The sequence below is a fragment of the Balaenoptera physalus genome, assembly GCF_965194825.1.
Source record: "Balaenoptera physalus genome assembly, chromosome: 14".
NCBI classification, from domain to species: Eukaryota; Metazoa; Chordata; class Mammalia; order Artiodactyla; family Balaenopteridae; genus Balaenoptera; species Balaenoptera physalus.
This window is the reverse complement of record NC_138893.1, coordinates 71,585,971-71,607,453: the sequence shown is the minus strand read 5'-3', so window position 1 is coordinate 71,607,453 and position 21,483 is coordinate 71,585,971. Positions and strand designations below refer to the sequence as shown.

The 21,483-nt window shown below is 37.7% G+C and overlaps 1 protein-coding gene across 1 annotated transcript in view; it reads right to left on the bottom strand.

Annotated features, from left to right (window-relative positions):
* PTPN20 (protein tyrosine phosphatase non-receptor type 20) overlaps positions 1 to 21,483 on the bottom strand; it is a 95,265-nt gene that overhangs the window by 14,193 nt on the left and 59,589 nt on the right. Inside the window, 4 exon segments of the mRNA XM_082425478.1 lie at positions 4,710 to 4,925; positions 8,769 to 8,943; positions 8,945 to 9,101; positions 19,164 to 19,254. Of these exon segments, the coding sequence (XP_082281604.1) occupies positions 4,710 to 4,925; positions 8,769 to 8,943; positions 8,945 to 9,101; positions 19,164 to 19,254 (639 nt within the window).

Sequence of the window (21,483 nt, the reverse complement as noted above, 5' to 3'; positions counted from 1 at the left end):
TCATAGAACAAATAATTTTAATTTGCTTTCCCCCTAATATTAGTGATGGCAAGAATGTCTGCTCTCACCACCTGTTTTCAATGCACTTGAAGTTCTAGGTAGCGCAATAAGACCAGAAAAAAGAAATATGAGGCAAATGAATTGGAAAGGAAGAGGTAAGTGTGTCCCTACTTGCAGATGGAATGACTGTCTATGCAGAAAATCCCAAGGAATCTGAAAACAAAACAAAACAGGACCAAAAAACCTCTTAGAACTAATAAGTGAGTTCAACAAGATCATAGGATACAAGATCAACGTGCAAAAATCAGCTGCATTTGGGGACTTCCCTGGTGGTGCAGTGGTTAAGACTCCACACTCCCAATGCAGGGGGCCCAGGTTCAATTCCTGGTCAGGGAACTAGATCCCACATGCATCCTGCAACTAAGAGTTCATATGCCACAACTAAGGAGCCCACCTGCCACAACTAAGGAGCCCACGTGCCGTAACTAAGACCTGGCACAACCACATAAGTAAATAAATATTTTTTAAAAACACAAAACTCAACTGCATTTGTACATACGTGTACACACAATGAACATGGTAGTAAAAACACAATACCATTTACAACTGCTTCAAAGAAAATGAAATAAAATAAATCTAACAAAACATGTACAGAAGCCATATGCTGAAAATGACAAAATGCTGATGAAAGAAATCAAAGAAGACCTAAATAAATTGAGAGACATACCACATTCATATTGGAAGATCCAACATAGTAAAAATGTCAATTCATCCTATCAAAATCCCTCAAGCTTTTTTGTAAACATAGACAAGCTAATTTTAAAATTTATATGGAAAGGCACAGACCTATAATGGTTAAAACAATTTTGCAAGAGAAGGAATCACTCTCCCTGATATTAAGACTTCCTATATAGCTACAGGAATCCAAAGTGTGATAATGGCGAAAGGATAGACACATAGATCAATGAAACAGAATATAGAACTAGAAATAGGCCCCATACAAATATTCCCAATGATTTCTGACAAAGGTGTAAAAACAATTCAGTGGAGGAAGAATAGCAAGTGAACCTTGACTTAAACTTTGCCCCTTATAAAAAATTTAACTCAAAATGGACTATGGACTTAAATGTAAAACATAAAACTACAGAACTTTAGAAAAGGACATAGGAAAAATTCTTTAGGACCTAAAAATTCTTTAGGCTAGGTGAGGAGTTCTTAAACTTGACACCAAAAGCATGATCCATAAAAGGAAATATTGATAAAATGGAACTTCAATGAATTTAAAAACCATTGTTTCTTGAAAGTCTGTTAATTTGTAACTTAAGATTAGGCAAATTATGAAAATATATTTGTATTGTTCATTTTTAACCTTAATTTACTGATGGCAAAAGCTGCTGCACTGGATTGTCCTGACAAGAAAAGGCACAGCTTTTCTGAATATAGCTATAGTGGTTAACCAAATGATAATAGTGGAAGTAACTACAAAGAAATGAAGACCAAAAGAGTTCATCATGTTAATTTTACCTAGCATTATGATTCCTCATACATTGAGTTTTATAGCCATTATTAATTGTGAATTGCTAAAACCACACTTGTATTAATTGCAAAGATGTACTGGCTAACAAAGCAAAGAAACCATTAAAATGTACTTGTCACTTACAGAACAAAAGAAATAAGTTCCAAGACAAAAGAATTATTTTAAAGAATACTAAAATAAAAAGCTCATGTTCAACATTTCACATGTAACATTAATACTCTGCAGACTTACAAAATAGCACTTAGAATTGCTAAGACTAAAAACCCTTACACGATTGCCAGATAATGGTGACAGACTGTACTGAAGGTGCTTTACTGAAAATCTGGGCTGAAGGTGTGGCAAAAAAAGATAAAGTACCATTTTCTAATGAAGCCACAGCTTGACGAATTCAGGGACTGGCTAGTGATGCAAAGTGGTAACAACTCAGGAAACAAAAGTAGCAAAGTATTCACCATTGCAACTTACTGACTGCACAGCTATTGCTAACATAGTGATTCAGTATATGTTTGATTTGAAAGTGATGTGATAAGAAGGAAGAATTCTTCCTTTTCTCAGTTTGATTAGTGATAAACACAACTAACTAGCCTTAAACTGCATAAAAATGCATAGTACTACATTGTCATCAAATGTAATTTGGAGCTTAAGTTTTGTGTAGGATTATGTTCTGGTAGTAGAGCTGCAATGACAACAAAACAAGTCTGAGGTAGTTATACAGATTAAAGAATTTATCCCAAAAGATAAACCAACACACTGCTTCATCAAGAAAGTCTTGCTACCAAAAAAAAAAAAAAAAAAAAGAACCCTGCCAGATGAACTGGACAGTGTGTTTAGTGATGTGGTAAGAATTTTTGATTTCGTAAAGGTTAATGTGTTAAATTTTGGATTACTCACTTCATTATGTGATAATATGGTAACATAATTAACAACTGTTAGAGGGGAAAGTTCTATCGAGAATGTTTCAACTACAGAGCAATATCAGTGTTGGCAAGAGAAGAGCCAGTTTGCTCCCAATGTTTTAAGGATTTTTAAGCAGGCTTACTTAAAAATAAAAACGACTATAAAATAACAATAAAAAGAAATAAATGGTTACATATTCTCAGATTTTCATATCCTTTAGAGTTATAATTGATAAACTAATCTTAAAATGTCAGCCACACACGGCTGGTATACAGCTTGCAGCATGTAAGACTCCCTGTGTGATTTCCACAACGCACAAACTGGTCTACATCCTGTTCACCAAGGCCAATCCACTGTCATGCTCTTGGATGTCACAGCAATATATCAAACTGCTTTGAAAGTTTCTAAATGCTTACTCTCAATTTCAGAAAACTTATCTTTCTGCAAATAACACAGATTGTTGCTGGTCCAAGACCATACTTTGAGTAGCTCTGGTGGACAAAATTTCTGAAAAGAGTAGAGAGGGGCATAAGTAAGAACATTTGACAGTTCAAGGCTCTATGAAAAGCCAATAAGGCAACAATGGATGCATTTCCTTTTCTTGAACCACTATTTTCCATCGAATCTAAGCATCCTTAATTGTAAAATACATCACTATTTTACATACTGCTAAGAAAAACACTGTCAATTAAGCTGACAGATGACTTATCATAAAACACATTTTGAGTTTAAAGAAGGTATAATGTTGGGGGAAAAAAGTGCTCCTCAGAATCACAAAATACAATACTTATAGTTGTTACAGTTTCTATAAGAAATATAAAATAAGAACAAATATAAACAAATTAATTATGATGAAGAATATATAAAATAAAAATTATGCTAATGCGTTTTCTGTTAAAAGGATAAAACAACATTAATTATAGGAACAGGTAACAGATTCATACTACTTAAATTTTCAGCATTTTTGGGACATTTGTCATTTTTTTACCACCCAGTTTATATTCATTCTTTGTTAAAAACAACAAAACAAAACTCTCAGTTTGCTTTGGAAAACCATTCCTCTCTCATTCTCAGCCGTATGGCCTGGAGTAGTCCTGACAGACCTTAATGGACCAGCATCTCCCACAGTGATCAGTTTAGGGAAAGGGCTATAACTGAAGCGGAAACAGTGAAATGCTAGGAGATACTGTCTCAAGCTTCTGAGAAAAAGAAACTCCCTCTGTCCTCCAGGGAGTTTCTGGGAGAGGACATTTTTCTACCCCCGACGTAATACTACCTTAGAATGGAGAGTTGTAGAACCCATGCAGCCAATTTGCTATCACAAGGGAGAGTTTGTCACTGTTGGGGTATAACTACATAATGCCTAAGAGAGCAGAGATTTAACATTTGTTCTGATAACAAGATAACTCTGCAAAATTTGCCTACCAGGAAAAATGCCTCGTAGCCCCTGTTATCTTATGACTGAGGTGTGGATTTTCATATTCCTTGTGGGCATGGTGAGAGCCGCTTTCCCCCCCACCCCACAGTGCCTGCTAACTAAACAAATGTCTTCCCCTCCTCACTTCTGCAGCACAGGAAAGCAGTTCAGTAAAAGTAGGCCTTTTGGGGCACAGATCTAAAGTCCCATTCCCTAATTAATCAGTAATAAAGATCATAGTAGAATCACCATATGTCTAATTCTTGTGTTTATCCCTTAGCTGGTTCCAAATTTAGGAGGAAAATAAAGAATTGTTAATGGTTGACTCAAACCCAACAATATTATTATCCTTATTTTACATATGAGAAAACTAAGTTTCAGAGAAGATGAGCAATTTGCAGAAAGTCACCAAAATCTAAAATGTGTGGCAAAACTGGCAGTCAAACCCAGGGACCTCTCATTAACTCTGAAGTCTACTTTTTTTTCCCAATGTGCTCACATGCATGTATTTCTGTTCATTAAAAATAGGCACACATCATCAACATTCTCTAACAAGATTCTAAAAACTGTATGTGTGGGTGGAGGGAAAGAAAAGGAAAATGAACTCATGTTTACGATGCACCTACCACGCTCCAGACACTGTCCGAAGCCATTCATTTGCATTGTGTACTTTAATCCTCACAACCACCTCCAAGAACCTGCAGCAGTTAAGCGAGAAGCAGGTATCCAAAGCTCACAGGCTCTCTATTTACTCAGTTGCTCTTGAAGGCCAAATATCAGTCTTCAGCTATTAGAAGGCTGTTAAAAGTATAGTGTTTACTAACAGCATCAGTTTATCTGCTTAATTCACACACTTACTGAAAAGTTCTTTTCAATGGCACAGAACACAACATCCACACATAGGAACACCCCTGTCCGGCCAGCGCCAGCACTGCAGTGAACAATGATGGTTCCTGTAAGGTGGCTCTTCCTCACATAACGAACATACTTTATAAAACCTTCTGCTGAGGCAGGAGTGCCATGGTCTGGCCACTTGGTGAACTGCAAGTGTTTTACAAAGTGACTAGCTCCTGTCTGTGGGGGTGGGGTGGGGAGGGAGAGAGGGAGAAAGGGAAAGAGAGAGAAGGAGGGAGGGAGAGAGAGGAAGGCAGAGAGAGAGGAGAGGTTTATCAACGTCTTATAGTAGAGATCTTCTTTTAATTTCTAATATGCCAGAAATAGTTAATAATAATTGCTATATGGTAATAGGATAATAAAAATAAAAATACTAACAGGTGACAGGAATTTAGCCCTTACTCTGTGCCAGGTACTGTGCTAAGGACTTCACACACATTATCTCATTTAATCCTCACATCAACCCTGGGGAGGCAAGCACTGTGATATCCTCAGGTTACAGATGAAAAAGTAAGAATTTGATTGACTGATAGATGTATGCTAGGTCAGAAGGCTCATATGTTTAGAGCTGGGACAATAATGTAGTCCTCCCAAATCTAACTCTACCATCTTTCTTCTGTACCATGAGAATGTAGAAGAGTCCAAACAAACCAAGAATCCAAAACACTTAGGATGAAAGATGAGCTAACATGTTAGGAATAAGATAGAAAAGCAATCTATCTTGGCTTAAATATTATGATACTAGATTTAATTAAAACAGTAAGTGCTGTCAAGTTGCTTAACCGGGATTTGGTGGGGGACAACCTCCTCTGGTGATGTGGACAGGGCAGTTAATGACCATGTGAGTAGACTTTGGTCCCCACTCTTGTGCTGAACCCCCTGAAAGTGGAGCCATGGAACTCTCCTCAGTGTTGACAGATAAAGCACTTTGAGTTTACTGATCATCCTTTCCAGAGGGTTCACCCTTTCCCCAATGTGGAGCCCTCATTTTACTTCACTGGGCACCCTCGTGAAAAAACTCAGGAAGGGTTTCTCACTGCTCCTCTGCTTCTCCCTAATGCACCACTTTTTTCTACGTTCCAAATAGAAATACAATTTTCCTAAGTTCCAAAAAGAAAACCTCAATTTTGAATCATCGGTACATGAAATTGGATGAGGAAAACGATACTTGAAAATCTTGTGAAGGCACCAAATTGAGGATAGCTCTCACTCCATCACATATTTTAGGGATTAAATCTTTCATGCACTGTTGACCACTGAGAACCTGCACAAAGGTGGGCCTCACTGGTTTCCTGACACAGTGCTATGATGCAGATTCTCCAAACAGCAACCCCATGGTTTTGAGGCTTGTGGGCCTCAGCCCAAAGGTCACCATCCTAGACGCCCTTGTCAAGGGTGCACAGGTGGAACCAGGCATTTGAATCCTTGCAGACAGATCATTCCTCTGGGCCTCCCAAATGGCCTATATTCTCCAAGCATGCTGTCCTTCTCCTGCCATAGCATGTATCACACGTCATTTAAAACTGGTGTTTTCCTTCCCCACTAGACTGTAAGCACTCTAAGAGTTGAGACTGTGTCTGTTTTCTATCTCCAGCATCTGGCACAATACTTGGTTAATAGGAGGGAATCAACAAGTCTTAGGAGAGTGAAGGATCAGGCAAATCCTCAGGTGTACAGAGCAAGCACAGGGCCTAGCACACAGCCAGCAAGCTCTCCATCAATGTCCGCCATTATTACTATTCTTGGCCTCCTTGGTCACACCACTCTATGCTCCGATCCTCATGCTCTTCAATTCTATCTTTTCCCCTCCCTCCCCACTTCTCTATCTCTTCAACATCTCCCTTTGCACTCAGGCCCCCATCCCACAGTAAACTCGTGGAAACCATCATCACTTTCCTAAATGCTTCTTCCACTTCCTGGCCTTGCCTCCCATGGGCACTGCACTCTGCAGCCCTCTCTAATCAAGGCCACCTATTTTCCTGTACTCCAGGTACCACAGAGCCTAGAGATTAGGTTGCATACCCCTTGCTGCCCAATGCTATTTCCAATTCATTATTCCTTCTCTTTGTACAAAAACCTCTCTTCCTTTTGAGTTTCATACCTCTTAGCTTCACCTTCTTATCACTATCACCCTACCACAGATTCTGACTGGGCAAATTTGGGATCTCAACAGCCAAACAGACACCCTAACCTCACATTTTTATTTCTCTCTTGCAGAGGAGACCATTTTTTTCTTCTAGTCCTCACAATGTGATCACTCCTTGGACTCACCATCACCTATAATGTCCAATATCAAAAATCTTCCAGTTCTTAGATTCCAACATCATTTTCTGAGCAGAAGCTCTTATTCTACCACCTCATTTGTGCCTCACTTCAACTCTAACAATGTGACTAAATAGAGCTCTCCTGTCCTTGTTGTCCTCCATTTCCTCCTAGCCCCTGATTCCATCCTTCTCCCTAAATTTAGACTTCATAGCTGATTATCTAAATCATTCTCTTACCAAACTGTCAACTCCTTTCATCCTTTGAATCCTGCCACATATACTAAGCAACATCCCTCCCTGGGTAAGTCTCATAACCTGTGGTCAGGAATCCCATGGTTAGGAAAAAATTAATCACATAGTTGCATATTTTACTATTATTGAAAATTATGGGTTCCAACCTCAGCACCTCCAGCAACCCTTTTCCTGATCATTCCTGTGCTCCAATCAACTTCTCTGATGATGACTCCAAATCTCATCACTCTTTTCAAGTTTCCAGTTTAACTCCCATCCCCTTCACTCCTATAGAACACATGTATCACCTACCTGCTAATCAAATCCACTTAGAGCAATGTAACATCACTTTCTCCTATAAATCATTCCTTTTCTACTTTCTGAGTCTGTTAGAGCAAGAAATGAATTATTCTATGAATTATTCTAGACCAATACTTCCCAATAGAACTTTCTACAATGATGCAAATGCTCTGTATCTTTGCTGCCCATATGGTAGCCACTAGTAACATGTGATTAAATACTAGAAGTGTGGATACTACAAATGAGGAACTGAATTTGTTATTTTATGTAAGTTTAAATAATTTAAATATAAAATAGCCAAATGTGGCTATCGCATTTGACAGCATTATTTTTGAACACTCCTTATAAGTCACAAGTCATAAGTCACATAAAGTCTGCCAATTTTATCTGAAAAACACCAAAGTCTTTGCTTTCTATCTAATTGTTAACTGCCCTAGTTGATCATGGACCTTCTTACTAAAATTGTTCAATGTCTCCCAATTATCTTCATAATGAAATTCATGTTCCTTAGCTGAAATCCAAGACATTTCATGTTCTGGCTTTCTCTACTTATTTTCTATAGCCTCATCTCACCTCTCATTACTCCCTGGCATTGAACTTTTACATTCCAGAAACACTTAACTACTTGTATCTCTCTATACACATCCCATGCTATTTTATACCTTGATCATCTACTTCCTCTTTCCAGCTTTCTCATTTGGGTGATTCTCAATCCAGATGTCACCTTCTCTAGCAAATCTTCCCCTCAAGCCCAAGGAGAGCTAAGTACTTCCCTTCTGAGCTCCCAAAGCACCCCATACAAATCTCAATATTACCACATTCATTGAGCACAGTTAACTGGAGGTACCAGTGAGCTCGCCACACTCTTTGCTACTCAGTAAGGAGCAACAGTGCCTGGCACAGTGATTATCAGGAGATCTTAAGGACTCCACACATATCTGTCACTCTCAGCAGAAGCAGCCGAAGTACATCCCAGGATTAGGCAACTTCCAACACTCACTCTCAACCGCCCTAACTCCCCTTTTCAATTTTTTCATCTCTCCAGTCAGAGTTTGGTTAGGCAGAAGTAGAAGTGTTGTTGTCTTAGTTTCTGGTACCAGGGAGAAGTAAAAACAAGTTACTTTAAAAAGCATCCCCAGCTATGTCCCATCTTACTCCTAACTTCTCATCCTGACACGTGTGCTTATATAATGAAATATATATCTAACACTGATTTTTTTTAACTTACGGACTTCTTGACAACTTGAAATATTCGAATGACGAAATATTGAAGTATCTGGTAGTTCTCCAGGAAGATATGACAATTTTTCAGTTCCAAAGGTTTCTTCATAGAAACAGGCCAGTAATGGTGGCATTTGATAACTCCACCTTCTACCTCTCTGGTTATCATGACAATAACATTAGTTATTTTCCAGAACCATTTGCCAAAAGTCATTTGTGGTAGTTGGCAGTGGTCCTTGGGTAGCAATATAATAATACTCTTTTCCAGAACTGACTATTTTAATATAACTAGCATTGATGTAGTCCTTGTTTTCTCCAAGAGGAACACGTGTTGCATCATCTATTACAAACACAGAAACATAGGGTAGACAAAGGAAAAGCAGGAGATGCAATACACCCAGATTTCATGAAACCCTTTCACACAGGTAAATCCATTTATCTCTTTGACCAATAGAGAAGATGGCATGGGAGTTTCTTTTCAAAGGGTTATTTCAGTCCATGAATTTAAATTCTTCCCTCCCCAAAACCTACTGGCGTGACCTAAGAAATATACAATTAGGTTAAGGTAGTTTTTTAAAAAATCAGTTTCTGAACAGAGAAGGATGCCATTGGTATCCAGACATTCTGAGAGATTTCTGTTACATATGGCACAGGTAGGAATAGGCCAAGGGAGGTACCTCCTAGCCTATGACTGAACACAGCAAAGGAGTAGGCCTCTGAGGGAGCAAGTGAGTGAATGACATTCTCCTACAAATCCGGAGAACTTGCAAGCCCAGGGCAGTAGGGCCAAAAGGGAGAAAAAAAAAAAAAAAAAAAAGATTGGGGTACTTGAGCAGACACAAATCCTAGGATTACTGTAATTCTACCAATGCCCCACACACAAGGCAGCCATCTTTTATGTCCATTCCCAGCCTTCACGTGGTGAAGTGGCATGCTAATCAAAGGTATTGTGTCAAAACGATGCTACAAAGGGGATTTGCTCCAAGTAACATGGGACTCGTCCAACATGGACTATTATAACAAATAGGAGAGGGGAAAATCCAACTACTTGGCTCACTAATAAACTCCACTGGCCCAGGAACTCTCTTCACTTTACACAGACATCTGGAGCTCTGGTTCCACCACTGCTCCCACAGAGAGAATAAAAGGAGGGTCCTTCCCTGCCATGCAGTGGTCTCACCAATAGTTCCTCTCCATTACTCAAGGTCATGTGACCCACTTATCTCCCAAAAACACTATGACCAAGATCACTGAAGAGGGCTTACACAATTTCTGACAGAACCTTTCTCAAATTCCAAAATAGCAAACATAAATCTCTCCTTGTAAATATGAATAAGTAGAAAAAACAATCACTAGATATATAAAGATATCTAGTACTTCACAAAAGTATATCATTCTGAGAAATCACAGCAAATGTCTTCCTTTCTATAAGAGGGAAGAATACTTTAAAAACTCCTATTTGTATTTTAAATGAAATTTGAGCAAACATTATTTTATTATTTAAAAGAATGATGTATATCTGTTTATTGACATAAATTTGTTATATTATTAAATTATAAAGGAGGTAAAAGAGCATTAAAGTGAGATCTTTCATCATATATCTGTATGTATACATATATATCATATATAAACATATGATTGAAAAACCTGGCAAGTATTCATCAAAATGCTAGCAGTGACTATTTTATTATCTAAATTTTTATAGTGAATATGTACCATTTTGCAGAAGAAAGTAATTTTTTTATTTTCAAAAGGGAGATTTAACATGTAAAAATGAAACAATCTAAAGTAATAAAAGCTTGCTTTCAAATAAAAACCACAATTACTCAATTAAAACCCCTAAAATGAGAAGCGAACAGAAAAACAAATTAGTGATTTAGAAAACCAGCTTAAGGAATTTTCCCAGAACTCAAAAAAAAAAAAAAAAAAGTGAAAAAAATGACAATAATTATTAAAATACTAAAGGATGCAGAGCATATAAAAGGAAGGAATTTCAGAAACAAACTATGGAACACAGGCATACCTCAGAGATATAGTGGGTTTGGTTCCGGACCACCACAATAAAGGTACTATCGCAATAAGCGAGTCACATGAATTTTTTTGTTCCCCAGTGCATATAAAAGTTATGTTTACACTATACTGTAGTCTACTAAATGTGCAATAACATTATGTTTATAAAACAATATACGTATTTTAATTAAAAAATACTTTACTGTTAAAAAATGCTAACCATCATCTGAGCCTGCAGCAAGTTGTAATCTTTTTACAACAGTAACATCAAAGATCACTGATCATATCACTATAACAAACATAATCATAATGAAAAAGTTTGACATATTGCGAAAATTACCAAAATGTGACACAGAGACATGAAGTGAGGCAATGCTGCTGGAAGAATGTGCTCAACACAGGGTTGCCACAAACTTTCAATTTGTAAAAAATACAGTATCTGCAAAGTACAATAAAGTATAGGGCTATAAAACCAGGTATGCCTGTATTTAGCAAGAAAGAAATAACTCAAGTAGTCATAGGAGAAAAGTTCCCCTCAAAAAGGAGATAGTAATACATGATCATGAGCCCACTGCCACAAATAATTTGCCTCCAAGTGAGTTCCCTGATCAGAAGCAAGGCTGTGTGGACTACCATGATGGTGGATAAGGCATCCTGCAGGTCCAGATGGTAGATCTGGTAGAAGCTTGTATGCGAGGAAGGCAAATCCATATCTAGTGTCTATTTTATTATGAACAAAAGCACCGTTCTTTCTATGACAGAAGCAGTCCAATGTAATCAACCTGCCATCAAGTAACTAGCTGGCTGATCACCCTGGGAAATGGCGCCATACTGGGGCCTCAGTGTTGGTCTCTGCTGCTGGCAGATCGGGCACTCAGCAGTGGCCATAGCAAGGTCAGCCTTGGTGAGTGGAAGTCCATGTTGATGAGGAGCCCATGCATAGCTTCTATTCCTGCCAGCATGTCTACTTTGTTCATAAATCCACTGGGTAATGACAGGAGTGGCTGGGAAAGAGGCTGACCAGTATCTACAGAATAGGTCATCCTATCCACTTGATTATTAAAACCTCTTCTTAAATCACCCTTTGATGAGCATTCACAAAGGATACAAATATATTCATGTTTTTGGCCCTTTCAGAGAGATCTATACACATTTCTCTCTCCCAGATTTCCTTGTGACCAATTTTCCAGTTATGTTTCTTCCAAGTCCTTGACCATCCAGCTAAACAATTGGCTATAGGCCATGAATTAGTAAAGATTTGTACCTCTGGCCATTTCTGCTTCCAAGCAAAATGAACAACCAAGCACACTGCTCAAAGTTCTACCAACGGGGAAGATTTCCCTTCACTACTCTCCTTCAGGCATGTCCCCAAAACGGCATTGTAGAGCAGCTGCTGTCCACTTCCAGGTGGTGCCTGTGTGTGGTGCAGAACCATCTGTAAACCAGGTCCCAGTTTTCTCTTCCTCAGTCAATTGATCATAGGGAACTTGTCACGAAGCCACAGGTACAGGCTGAGAAAGAGAAGGTAATGTAGCAGGAGAGGGGACCATGGGCATTTTGGCCACTTCATGTAACTTATTTGTACCTTCAGAGCCTGCTCAAGCCCGACCTTGTATACACCACTTCCATTTGATGATGGAATGCTGCTGTGCACACCCAACTTTCAGGCTCATGGTTAAGTGTTCAGCCTCTACTAAGGCCCAGTAGCAGGTCAAAAGCTGTTTCTCAAAAGGAACAGCTCTCAAGAGTAGAGTAGTTATACACAGAGACTGGCAAGGCTTTACTCCAAAATCCCATGGGCATGAGCTGTGATTCATCTATAAGGGCCTGACAAAGCCTCCAAACAGTATCCTTACCTTCCACTGACATTGCACCTACTGGATCCTGTGGCCCAAGTGGCAAAGCAGCTTGCACAGCAGCCTAGACCTGTGGCAGAGCTTTCTCTTGTTCTGGGCCCCACTCAAAACTAGCAGCTTTTGAGTCTCTTGGTAAATGGGCCAGAGTAGCACACCCAAATGAGGAATATGTTGTCTCCAAAGTTCAAAGAGGACCACTAGGCACTGTGCCTCTTTTGGCTGTAGAAGGGGTCAGATGCAAATCTTATCCTTCACCTTAGAAAGGATGATTCTGACATGCCCCACACCACTGGACCTCTAGAAATTTCACTGAAGTAGAAGGTCACTGAATTTTTTGATTCATTTCCCACTCTCTGACACACAAATGTCTTACCTGTAAGTCTAGAGCAATCAGTTGCTACTTCTTGCTCACTAGGTTCAATCAGCATGATGTCATCAATATAATGGACCACTGTGATAATATTAAGTAGTGGAAAGGTGATCAAGATCCCTGTGAACTATGACATAGGGATGGAGAGTTGATATTTCCCTGAGGTAAAACAGTAAAGATGTACCACTGACCTTGCCAGCTGAAAGCAAACTGTTTCTTTTGGTCTTTACTAACAGGTATGGAGAGAAAGCATTAGCCAGATCAACAGGTACACACCAGGCACCAGGGGATGTGTTGATTTTCTAAAGCAATGAAATCGCATCTGGTACAGCAGTTGCACTTGGAGTCACCACCTGCTTAAGCTTACAATAATCCACTGTCATTCTCTAAAATCTGTTTTCTGCATAGGTCAAACAGGTGAGTTGAGTGGGGATGTGGTCGGAATCACCACCCCTGCATCCTTTAAGTCCTTGAAGGTGGCACTAATCTCTGTATTCTCTCCAAGAATGCAGGATTGCGTTTAGTTTACTATTTTCCTAGGTAGAATCAGATCTAGTGGCTTCCACTTGGCCTTTTCCGCCATATTAGCCCTCACTCCACAGGTCAGGGAACCAATGTAGGGATGCTGCCAGTTGCTGAGTATATTTAGTCCAATAATGTATTCCAGAACTGGAGAAATAACCATAGTGGGTCAGCACCCACTGGACCCACTGTGAAATGGACCTGAGCTAAAACTCCATTAATTATCTGACCTCCATAAGCACCACTAACTGGTAGACCACAGTGATGCTTTGGGTCTCCTGAAATTAGTGTCACATTAGTGCCAGTATCAGTAGCACTGGCAAAGAAGATTCTTCAGAGTTTAGGGATTTGATGTGTGCATCTTCACCAGGATCTTCCCATATGTTTCTGTTCCAATTTTCAGGATCACATTCCTTCTCACTCAATGTCATCACTTTAACAGAAAACACCCTGCAAGGTTGGGAATTCAATTTCCATTGTATTTTAGCCATTTGCACATAAGACTCTGGGTTAGATTTTCAGATGTCTCAGCTCCATGACTATAGGAGATAGGGGTTTCTTTCAGGGCAGACATAAAACTTTTAGGTCATTTATGTGGTGCTTGAGCCGGAAATTTGAAACCCTTTCTTTCCCTACTTTGTCCAGTGCAATTAGCGGCAACCAGCCAATCTCATTATACTTGTTAGTTTGACAAAAATACTCTAAGGTATTAAATACACAGTTATCTAGAACCTTGCCTCTTATAAGTATTTGAGTAGGAATATCCAATGGTGAGATTTTGTGTATCTCTATTGCCATATCACACCATGAATTACCAGTGCTCTCTTTACTACTAGAAATAAAGTCATTAATGCCTTTAAATTTTGTCAGATTAGGGAACCAATTCATAAAACCTATCCTCAAGATTCTATTCCTCTAGAACCACTCTTGGTTCCAAAATTTGTATTAGTCAGTGTTCTCTAGGGAAACAGAATCAATAGGCTATATATACACAGTAAAAGAGATTTATTTTAAGGAATTGGCTCACATTACTATGGGGGCTAGCCAGTCTGCAATTTGCAGGGCAGGCTGTCAGGTCAGAGATCCAGAGAAGAGTTGCTGGTGCAGTCTTGAGTCCAAAAGCAGTCTGGAGACAGAATAGCTTCTTCCTCGGGGGACCTCAAATTTTTTCTCTTAAAGCCTTCAACTGATTAAATGAAGCTCATCTGTATTATGGAGGGGAATCTTCTTTACTCAATGTCTACAGGTTAAATGTTAATCTAAAAATATCTTTACAACAACATCGAGACTAGTGTTTGACCAATATCTGGGTACTGTGGCCTAGCCAAGTTGACACATAAAATAAATCATCATATAAGCTAAAAATTTTAGTAGATGATCTGAAGGAGGAAGGTCTTTCTTGAAACTTAAATTAATTCCCTAGAAGACCAAATGAAAGAAAGAAAATAAGAATACAAACTAGAGAGAGAAAGAAAAAGTACATGCAAAGACTACAAAGAGGCAGAAGTAAAGAAATAGATAATAGGTATAAGCCTTAGAAGATAGATTCAGGAGACCAACCCTATAAATCATAGGAGCTCCAGAAAAAGAAAAAAGAGTAGATTGAGAAAGAGCAATTACTAAATAACTGAAGAAACTTTCCTACAAAAGAAGGTTGAGTCTGCAGATTAAAAGGTTCTATAAGTTGTAGGTAAGACCGATGAAATGAAATACACCTGGTAACATTCCTTGAATTCCAGGGGAAAAAAAAAATGTTTTAAGGTTTCAGAATGAAAAAAAAATGTTTCTTATAGAAGAATAAGAATCAGATTATCATTATATTTCTCATCTAAAACACTGCAAGCTGGAGGACAGTGGAGTAACACCCAGAGAAAATTGAGAGAAGAGGACTGAAATCTCACAATCCTAAAATCACCAAAGATTCATTTATCAGGATTTAAAAACAGGAGATAGCTGCAGATAGGCAGAGTTTGATAACACATTAACTACTTAGCCCATCTCTAACCAAACAACTAATTAATCAGAACAGAGACCTCAGATTAAAGGAAGATAGAAAGTGAAACAGTATAGAACGAAAAGCCTTGCAAAATATAGTTGTATAGCTACATAAAGAATGACTGAGAATGGATCATTTAAGTGCTAAGAATGATTTTTTGAAGTAGAAAATAATATAACTCACAGGAAAACCTATTAATAGTCTGGAAAAAGAATTAATATAGAGAAGCGCTATTGTAGAGTGGGTAAGCCTAGGTTTGAATCCCAGTCTGTCTCCTATTTGAGGTGCAGGAAAGTCATTTATTTTAGCCTTTCAGTAAAACAAAGATACTAAGAGTACCAACATCATAGGGTTGTGGTGAGGATTAGATGAGTTACTACCTATGAAGGACTTAGTGCGGGATACATATAAAGATATTACAAAAACAACAATTGCTACTACTATTACCATTATTATTATTGGCGGTGGTGATAGTAATAGAAACAGAGACTTCGCTAATGTATGGATGCTTGTTGAATCTCTCCCTTAGAAAGCTTATATTTTTCTAGCTATCTATATTATAATGGTAAACTATACAAAATATAAAAAGTGTAATATACTTTTCGCACTCACAAACCACCTTTTTCAACAGTGCATTGAGGTATAATTGTCACACATGTGCACCCATGAAACCATCATTACAATAAAGATAATTGAACATCTCCAACACTGCTAAAATGTTCTCATGTCCCTTTGTAATCTATCCATCTTGCTCCACTCCTGCCCTCAAGGCAGCCACTGATCAAATTTATGTCAATACAAATTAGTTTGAATTTTCTAGAATTTTATATAAATGGAATTATACAGTGCATTAGTTTGCTAGGACTCCCATAACAAAACACAACAGGCTGGGTGACTTAAACAACAGAAATTTATTTTCACAGTTCTAGAGGCTGGAAGGCCAAGATCAAGGGGTCAGCAGGGTTAGTTTCTTCTAACACCTCTCTCCATGGCTTGTAGCCGACTACCTTCTTGCTGTGTTCTCACGTGGCCTCACATTCCCTCTGTGCCCATGCATCCCTGGTGCCTTTGAGTGTCCTAAACTCCTAATCTCCTCTGTAATAGGTTTAAGTGTGCCCAGCACTGATCTAAGTCCTTCACAAATACATGCTGAGTCATATGGTAGGTATACGTGTAATTTTATAAGGAACTGTTAAACTCTCTTCCATTAGAGTGGGTTATGAAATGAGACCTTATTATAGTTTTAATTTGCATTTTCCTAATGATTAATGATTTGAGCATCTTTTCATGTATTTGTCACTCGTATATCTTCTTTGGTGAAGTGGCTGCTCAAATCTTTTGCTCACTTAATGTTGGGCTATTTGTCCTCTTATCAATTATAGGAACTCTTTCTATATTCTAAATACAAGTCATTTGTCAGATAAATGTTTTGAATGTATTTTTCTACCAGTCTGTTGCTTGCCTTTAATTTCCATAACAGTGTGTTGAAGAGCAATATAGGTATTTTTTTTTATTTGATGAAGTCCAATTTGTTTTTTTCTTTTACAGTTCAAGGTTTTTGTGTCCTATTAAGAAAAACTTTGCCAAATCCAAGTACATTAAAATTTTCTCTCTGGTTTTCTTGAGAAGTTTTATGGTTTTAACTCCTATACTTAGGCCTATGATCTACTTTGAGTAAATTTTTATATAAGGTGCGAGGTAAGGGTCACAGTTAATTTTTTGGTATACGAATATACAGTTGTTCAGAACTATCTGTTGAAAGATTATCCTTTCCTTATTGACTTGCATCCTTAAATTCAGATATTAACATCTGCTCTGCCCTCCTCATGTGATTGTAGAAAGAACTAAATGAGATATGCGTAAATGTGCTCTGAAAAGCGGAAAACTACTAGAAGTCTAAGTCACTATCATTATTAGTTAGTTCTGAGAATACCCTGACTTAAAGACAAGTAACAGAAAAAGTATTGGGCCAGGAGTCATAGAACCTGACATGTGGTACGGCCTATACGTAGAGATAGAGATATAATTATATAATTGGGACCTTTGACCTCTCGGAGTGGCACCAAATTGTTGGCATTATCTCTTAAACTGTCTAATAATGGTTTATCACCCTGATTTCAGAAATATTCATCAATGCACTTCTGCACACTCTCCCCACAGAAGACAGCATAATAAATTATTTTAACTATCTTGGGAAGGTACTTATTACTTTTATAACCATAAAGTTATTTTAGATCTGAATGAACCAACTAAACATGAAAGTATTTATCCAATGATAGCAGTCACTGTGTTCTACTCTGATTTTTATGACAACCACCTCAAGTCTAATAGGAGACACAGGAATGTAAATAGATAATTAAAATACAGTTCAGTAAGTGGGAAAGGGTAGTCACAAGACAGTATGAGACTACTGGAGAAACACCAAACCTAGCTTTGAGGAAAATAAGGGAAGTCTGGCCAAGCTAGCTCTGAAAGACAGCAAGAATTACCTCAGCAAAGAAGGGAGGGTGGGTGGTTCTTGCAAGAACTGCAGATTGAAAGGCTTGGGGACAAGAGAAAGACAAGGATGAATCCCAGAAACCAAAAAAAGTTCTGTGGGAGAGCTGAAGCTAGAGAGGTGAAATTTATGCCATGCTAAAGAACTTTACCATGATAGTAGCAGACAACCAAAGAAGAGCTTTAAAAGGAGGGTAACGTGATCTGATTCGCATTTTAGGGAAGTCATTTCAGTAGCTGCTGTGAGTAGATGGGAGTGGAGGCAGTGAAGAAGACAGAGACTAGCTGAGAGATAAAGCAGGCTCCATCTAAGTTAGCAGCAGTGGGAATCAAGAGATGGGGGAGGACTCTAGAGGTATTAAGAGGGTAGAAGCAAAAGGACTTTGTGACCATTTTGGATACTGCAGGTGACTCGAAGTTTTCTGGCTTGGACAAATGAGTGGTTAAACTAGATAAGATATAGAATAAAGGAGGAAGGTCACATTGTAGGAAGAAAAATGGTAATTTAATTTGGAAAATTTCTGACTTTGAAAGGAATGTGAGGCATAAAAATGAGATTTCCAGCCTAAGAGTAAAAGGGTGTTGTTTTGTTTCTGCTCTGTGGATGGTCTGAGACAGACAAATCTGCAACTGGGTGGGGAGGGGTGCAGCACTAGCTTTACCCAGCACAGGAAAGCTATGTGTAACCCTTTGGCAACAATCAAAGGGCAGACTCTTGTTGGAGGGTAGATTGACAGCTTTAATGTCCAGGACAATGAATATAAATAGTTCCATTGTATTTGTGTGTCTAAACAAAATGGCCAGGGAAGGTGGTAAGGGCTTGGGGTATCAAATGTGGCAGATGTCTCAGACTATTAGACTTTATGTTTTAGATGGTTCATGGCCTGAGAAGTAGCAATACATAAGAACAAGGTTGAAGGACTTGTGAAAACAGCCCTGTGACAGTGACTAGAAGATTTACCTGGGATAGAAGACTTGACCTTCATCATGTTCTAGCATATTCAAGAATATGCCCAGGTCATCCACTGCTAGCTACCAGAGCTCTTCATCATGGTCACAGGTCAAAATGGCTAATACTGAAAGTCATACAACCCACTTTTTACCTTTTCACAAATGTAAATAGGAAAATAATTAAAACCATTGTTAGCTTACATGGAAGAATATCTCGGTATCTGTTTTTGTCTCTGTTGTGTAGTTCATTCCCAGAGTGGAACACAGCTGGAAGATTCTTAAGTTCTAAAGCCTTTAAAGGGTAAGAAATATAAGTCATGTATTTACTATAAGAAAAAAAAGAAAAAAAAAGGAAAAGAACAAATTTGTTTTTGTGTAGTGTTCATAATCCTTAAGTCCCTTCATGACATGTCCTGATGTTAAACGTGTTGTATGGTAAGTAGAGAAGTCAGAGCCCCATTGGAAAAGTCCTATATAAAATATCTTAAATTTGAGATGTCAATCAACAAGTTGCTTGATAAGGAAATGTTCAACTCTCTGGAGATACTTTTTTCCTTGAACTTCAAGATTTTTTCTTTTTCATTAAAAATAAAAAAAAAAACAACCAATACAGAATATTTCCTTCTTAGGACCTACCCCTAAATCTATCATTTTATAAACAAAAATAATAACATAACAGCAACAAAATATATAAACAAAAATATAAAGTCTCACAATTTACTCCTTGCCCCATGAAGAAATTATAGCTATGACACTAAAGAATTCTTCTTTTCAAAAAACTTTCTCTACCAACTGTGAATTCAACATTAATTGAATATTTAGTATGCGCTTATCACTGTTCTAGATATTGAAATACAAAGATGAATCTGAAAATGGCCTCATCCTTAAGAAGTTAACAGCAGTTAGAGAGGTGGCCATGTGATCAATGTAGAGAGACACTAGTATAAATGACAGCACTAGATTGTACTTGAAGGGATGGGAAGGAAAGCTCCTAGAAAGAAAGTAGCACTTGAACTGAGCCTTCCCGAGTCATCAGAAGTTAGTCACATGGAAATTTGTGTGTGTGAAAGGAAAGAAGAGGTGAATGGGTATCATACCAGGTAGGAGAACTGTAATAGAGGCATGGAGGCATACATGTCCTCTTGGGGTAACAGTTAATAGTATGTTAACAACAGCACAGTGCACATGATTTAGCCCAAAGGGAAACTAAAACTAATTAGGAAGGCCGTGTTTCATACACAAAAGGAATTGATATGTATCCAGTCCTATCCTATTAGAATATTTGTGGATAAAGCCTGAGAGTCTAGACTTTTTAAAAGCTCTTCAGTAATTCTTGGGTAGCCAACTTGGCACTACCATAAGTTAGTGTTGGCAACTACTGCCATGGGGAATGAGGAGTCAGAGAAGGTTTTAAGCCATAGGATAATATGATCAGATTTGTACCTTTTAATCTTTCTGCAAACCAATTCTAAAATAAATCTAGAAAAAAAATATCTGTAAGAAGAATCAGAACAATTTTGTAAAAGAAGAGTAATGAGGGAAGACTAGTCTTAATTAATGGTAAAATATAATATAAAGCTATGCTAATTTTAGAAGTTTGGTACCAGTACATGAATAAACAAATCAATGGGGAAAAAAAAGCACAAAAATAAATTAAAATATATGTGTGGCTTCAGTATATGAAAAAGTGGCATTTCACATTACTGAAGAGAAGCTGGGACAAGAAGATCTTTAGACAACTGATTAGCTATAGAATGCTGGGTCCCTACCAAATATCTTACAACAAATTAAATTCTAGCTGGGTGAAAGATTTACATATTGAAAAAATTGTAAAATATTAGAAAAAAAAAGCATGAAATAATTGCTATGCTCCTAGAGTGAAAAGGGAATTCCTAAAGGACAGAGAAAACCCTGAAGCCCAAAAAGAAAAAACTGACACATCCAACCACTAAAAATTAGCTATTTCTTCTCAGTAAATGTATGTGCACGCATACGTGTAACACAAACAAAGTGGAAAATTTTCATAAGTATAACACGTACAAAAGGTATAATTTCTTCATTATATAGTTATTAATTGATATGAAAAAGAATAAATAGAAAATTGAGCAAACAATTGGAATTAGCAGTTCACTGAAAATAAATATGAAAGGCTTAAAAGCATATGGAAAGCTATCTGTTTGTTCTCAAATTAAGAAATGCCAATCAGATCATCAACAAGAAATCATTTGTCATTTAAAAGATGAACAAAGATCTAAAAATTTGATAGCACAAATACTGATTGTCTTTCTAGGACTTTGCTCTAAAAAATACTCACACATATGTACATGAAGAGGGGTGATTCTTGTTCATAATAACAATGTCTAGAATAATCTAAATGTCCATCATAGGGGACTATTTAAAGAAAAGAAAGTCTTTATTCATATAATTAACTACCCTGCAACACTTAAAAAGAATGAGATATGTGCTCATAATATATTTGGGAATTATTTCTTATGTGGAATTTTTTTTTCTTTCCTTTCCT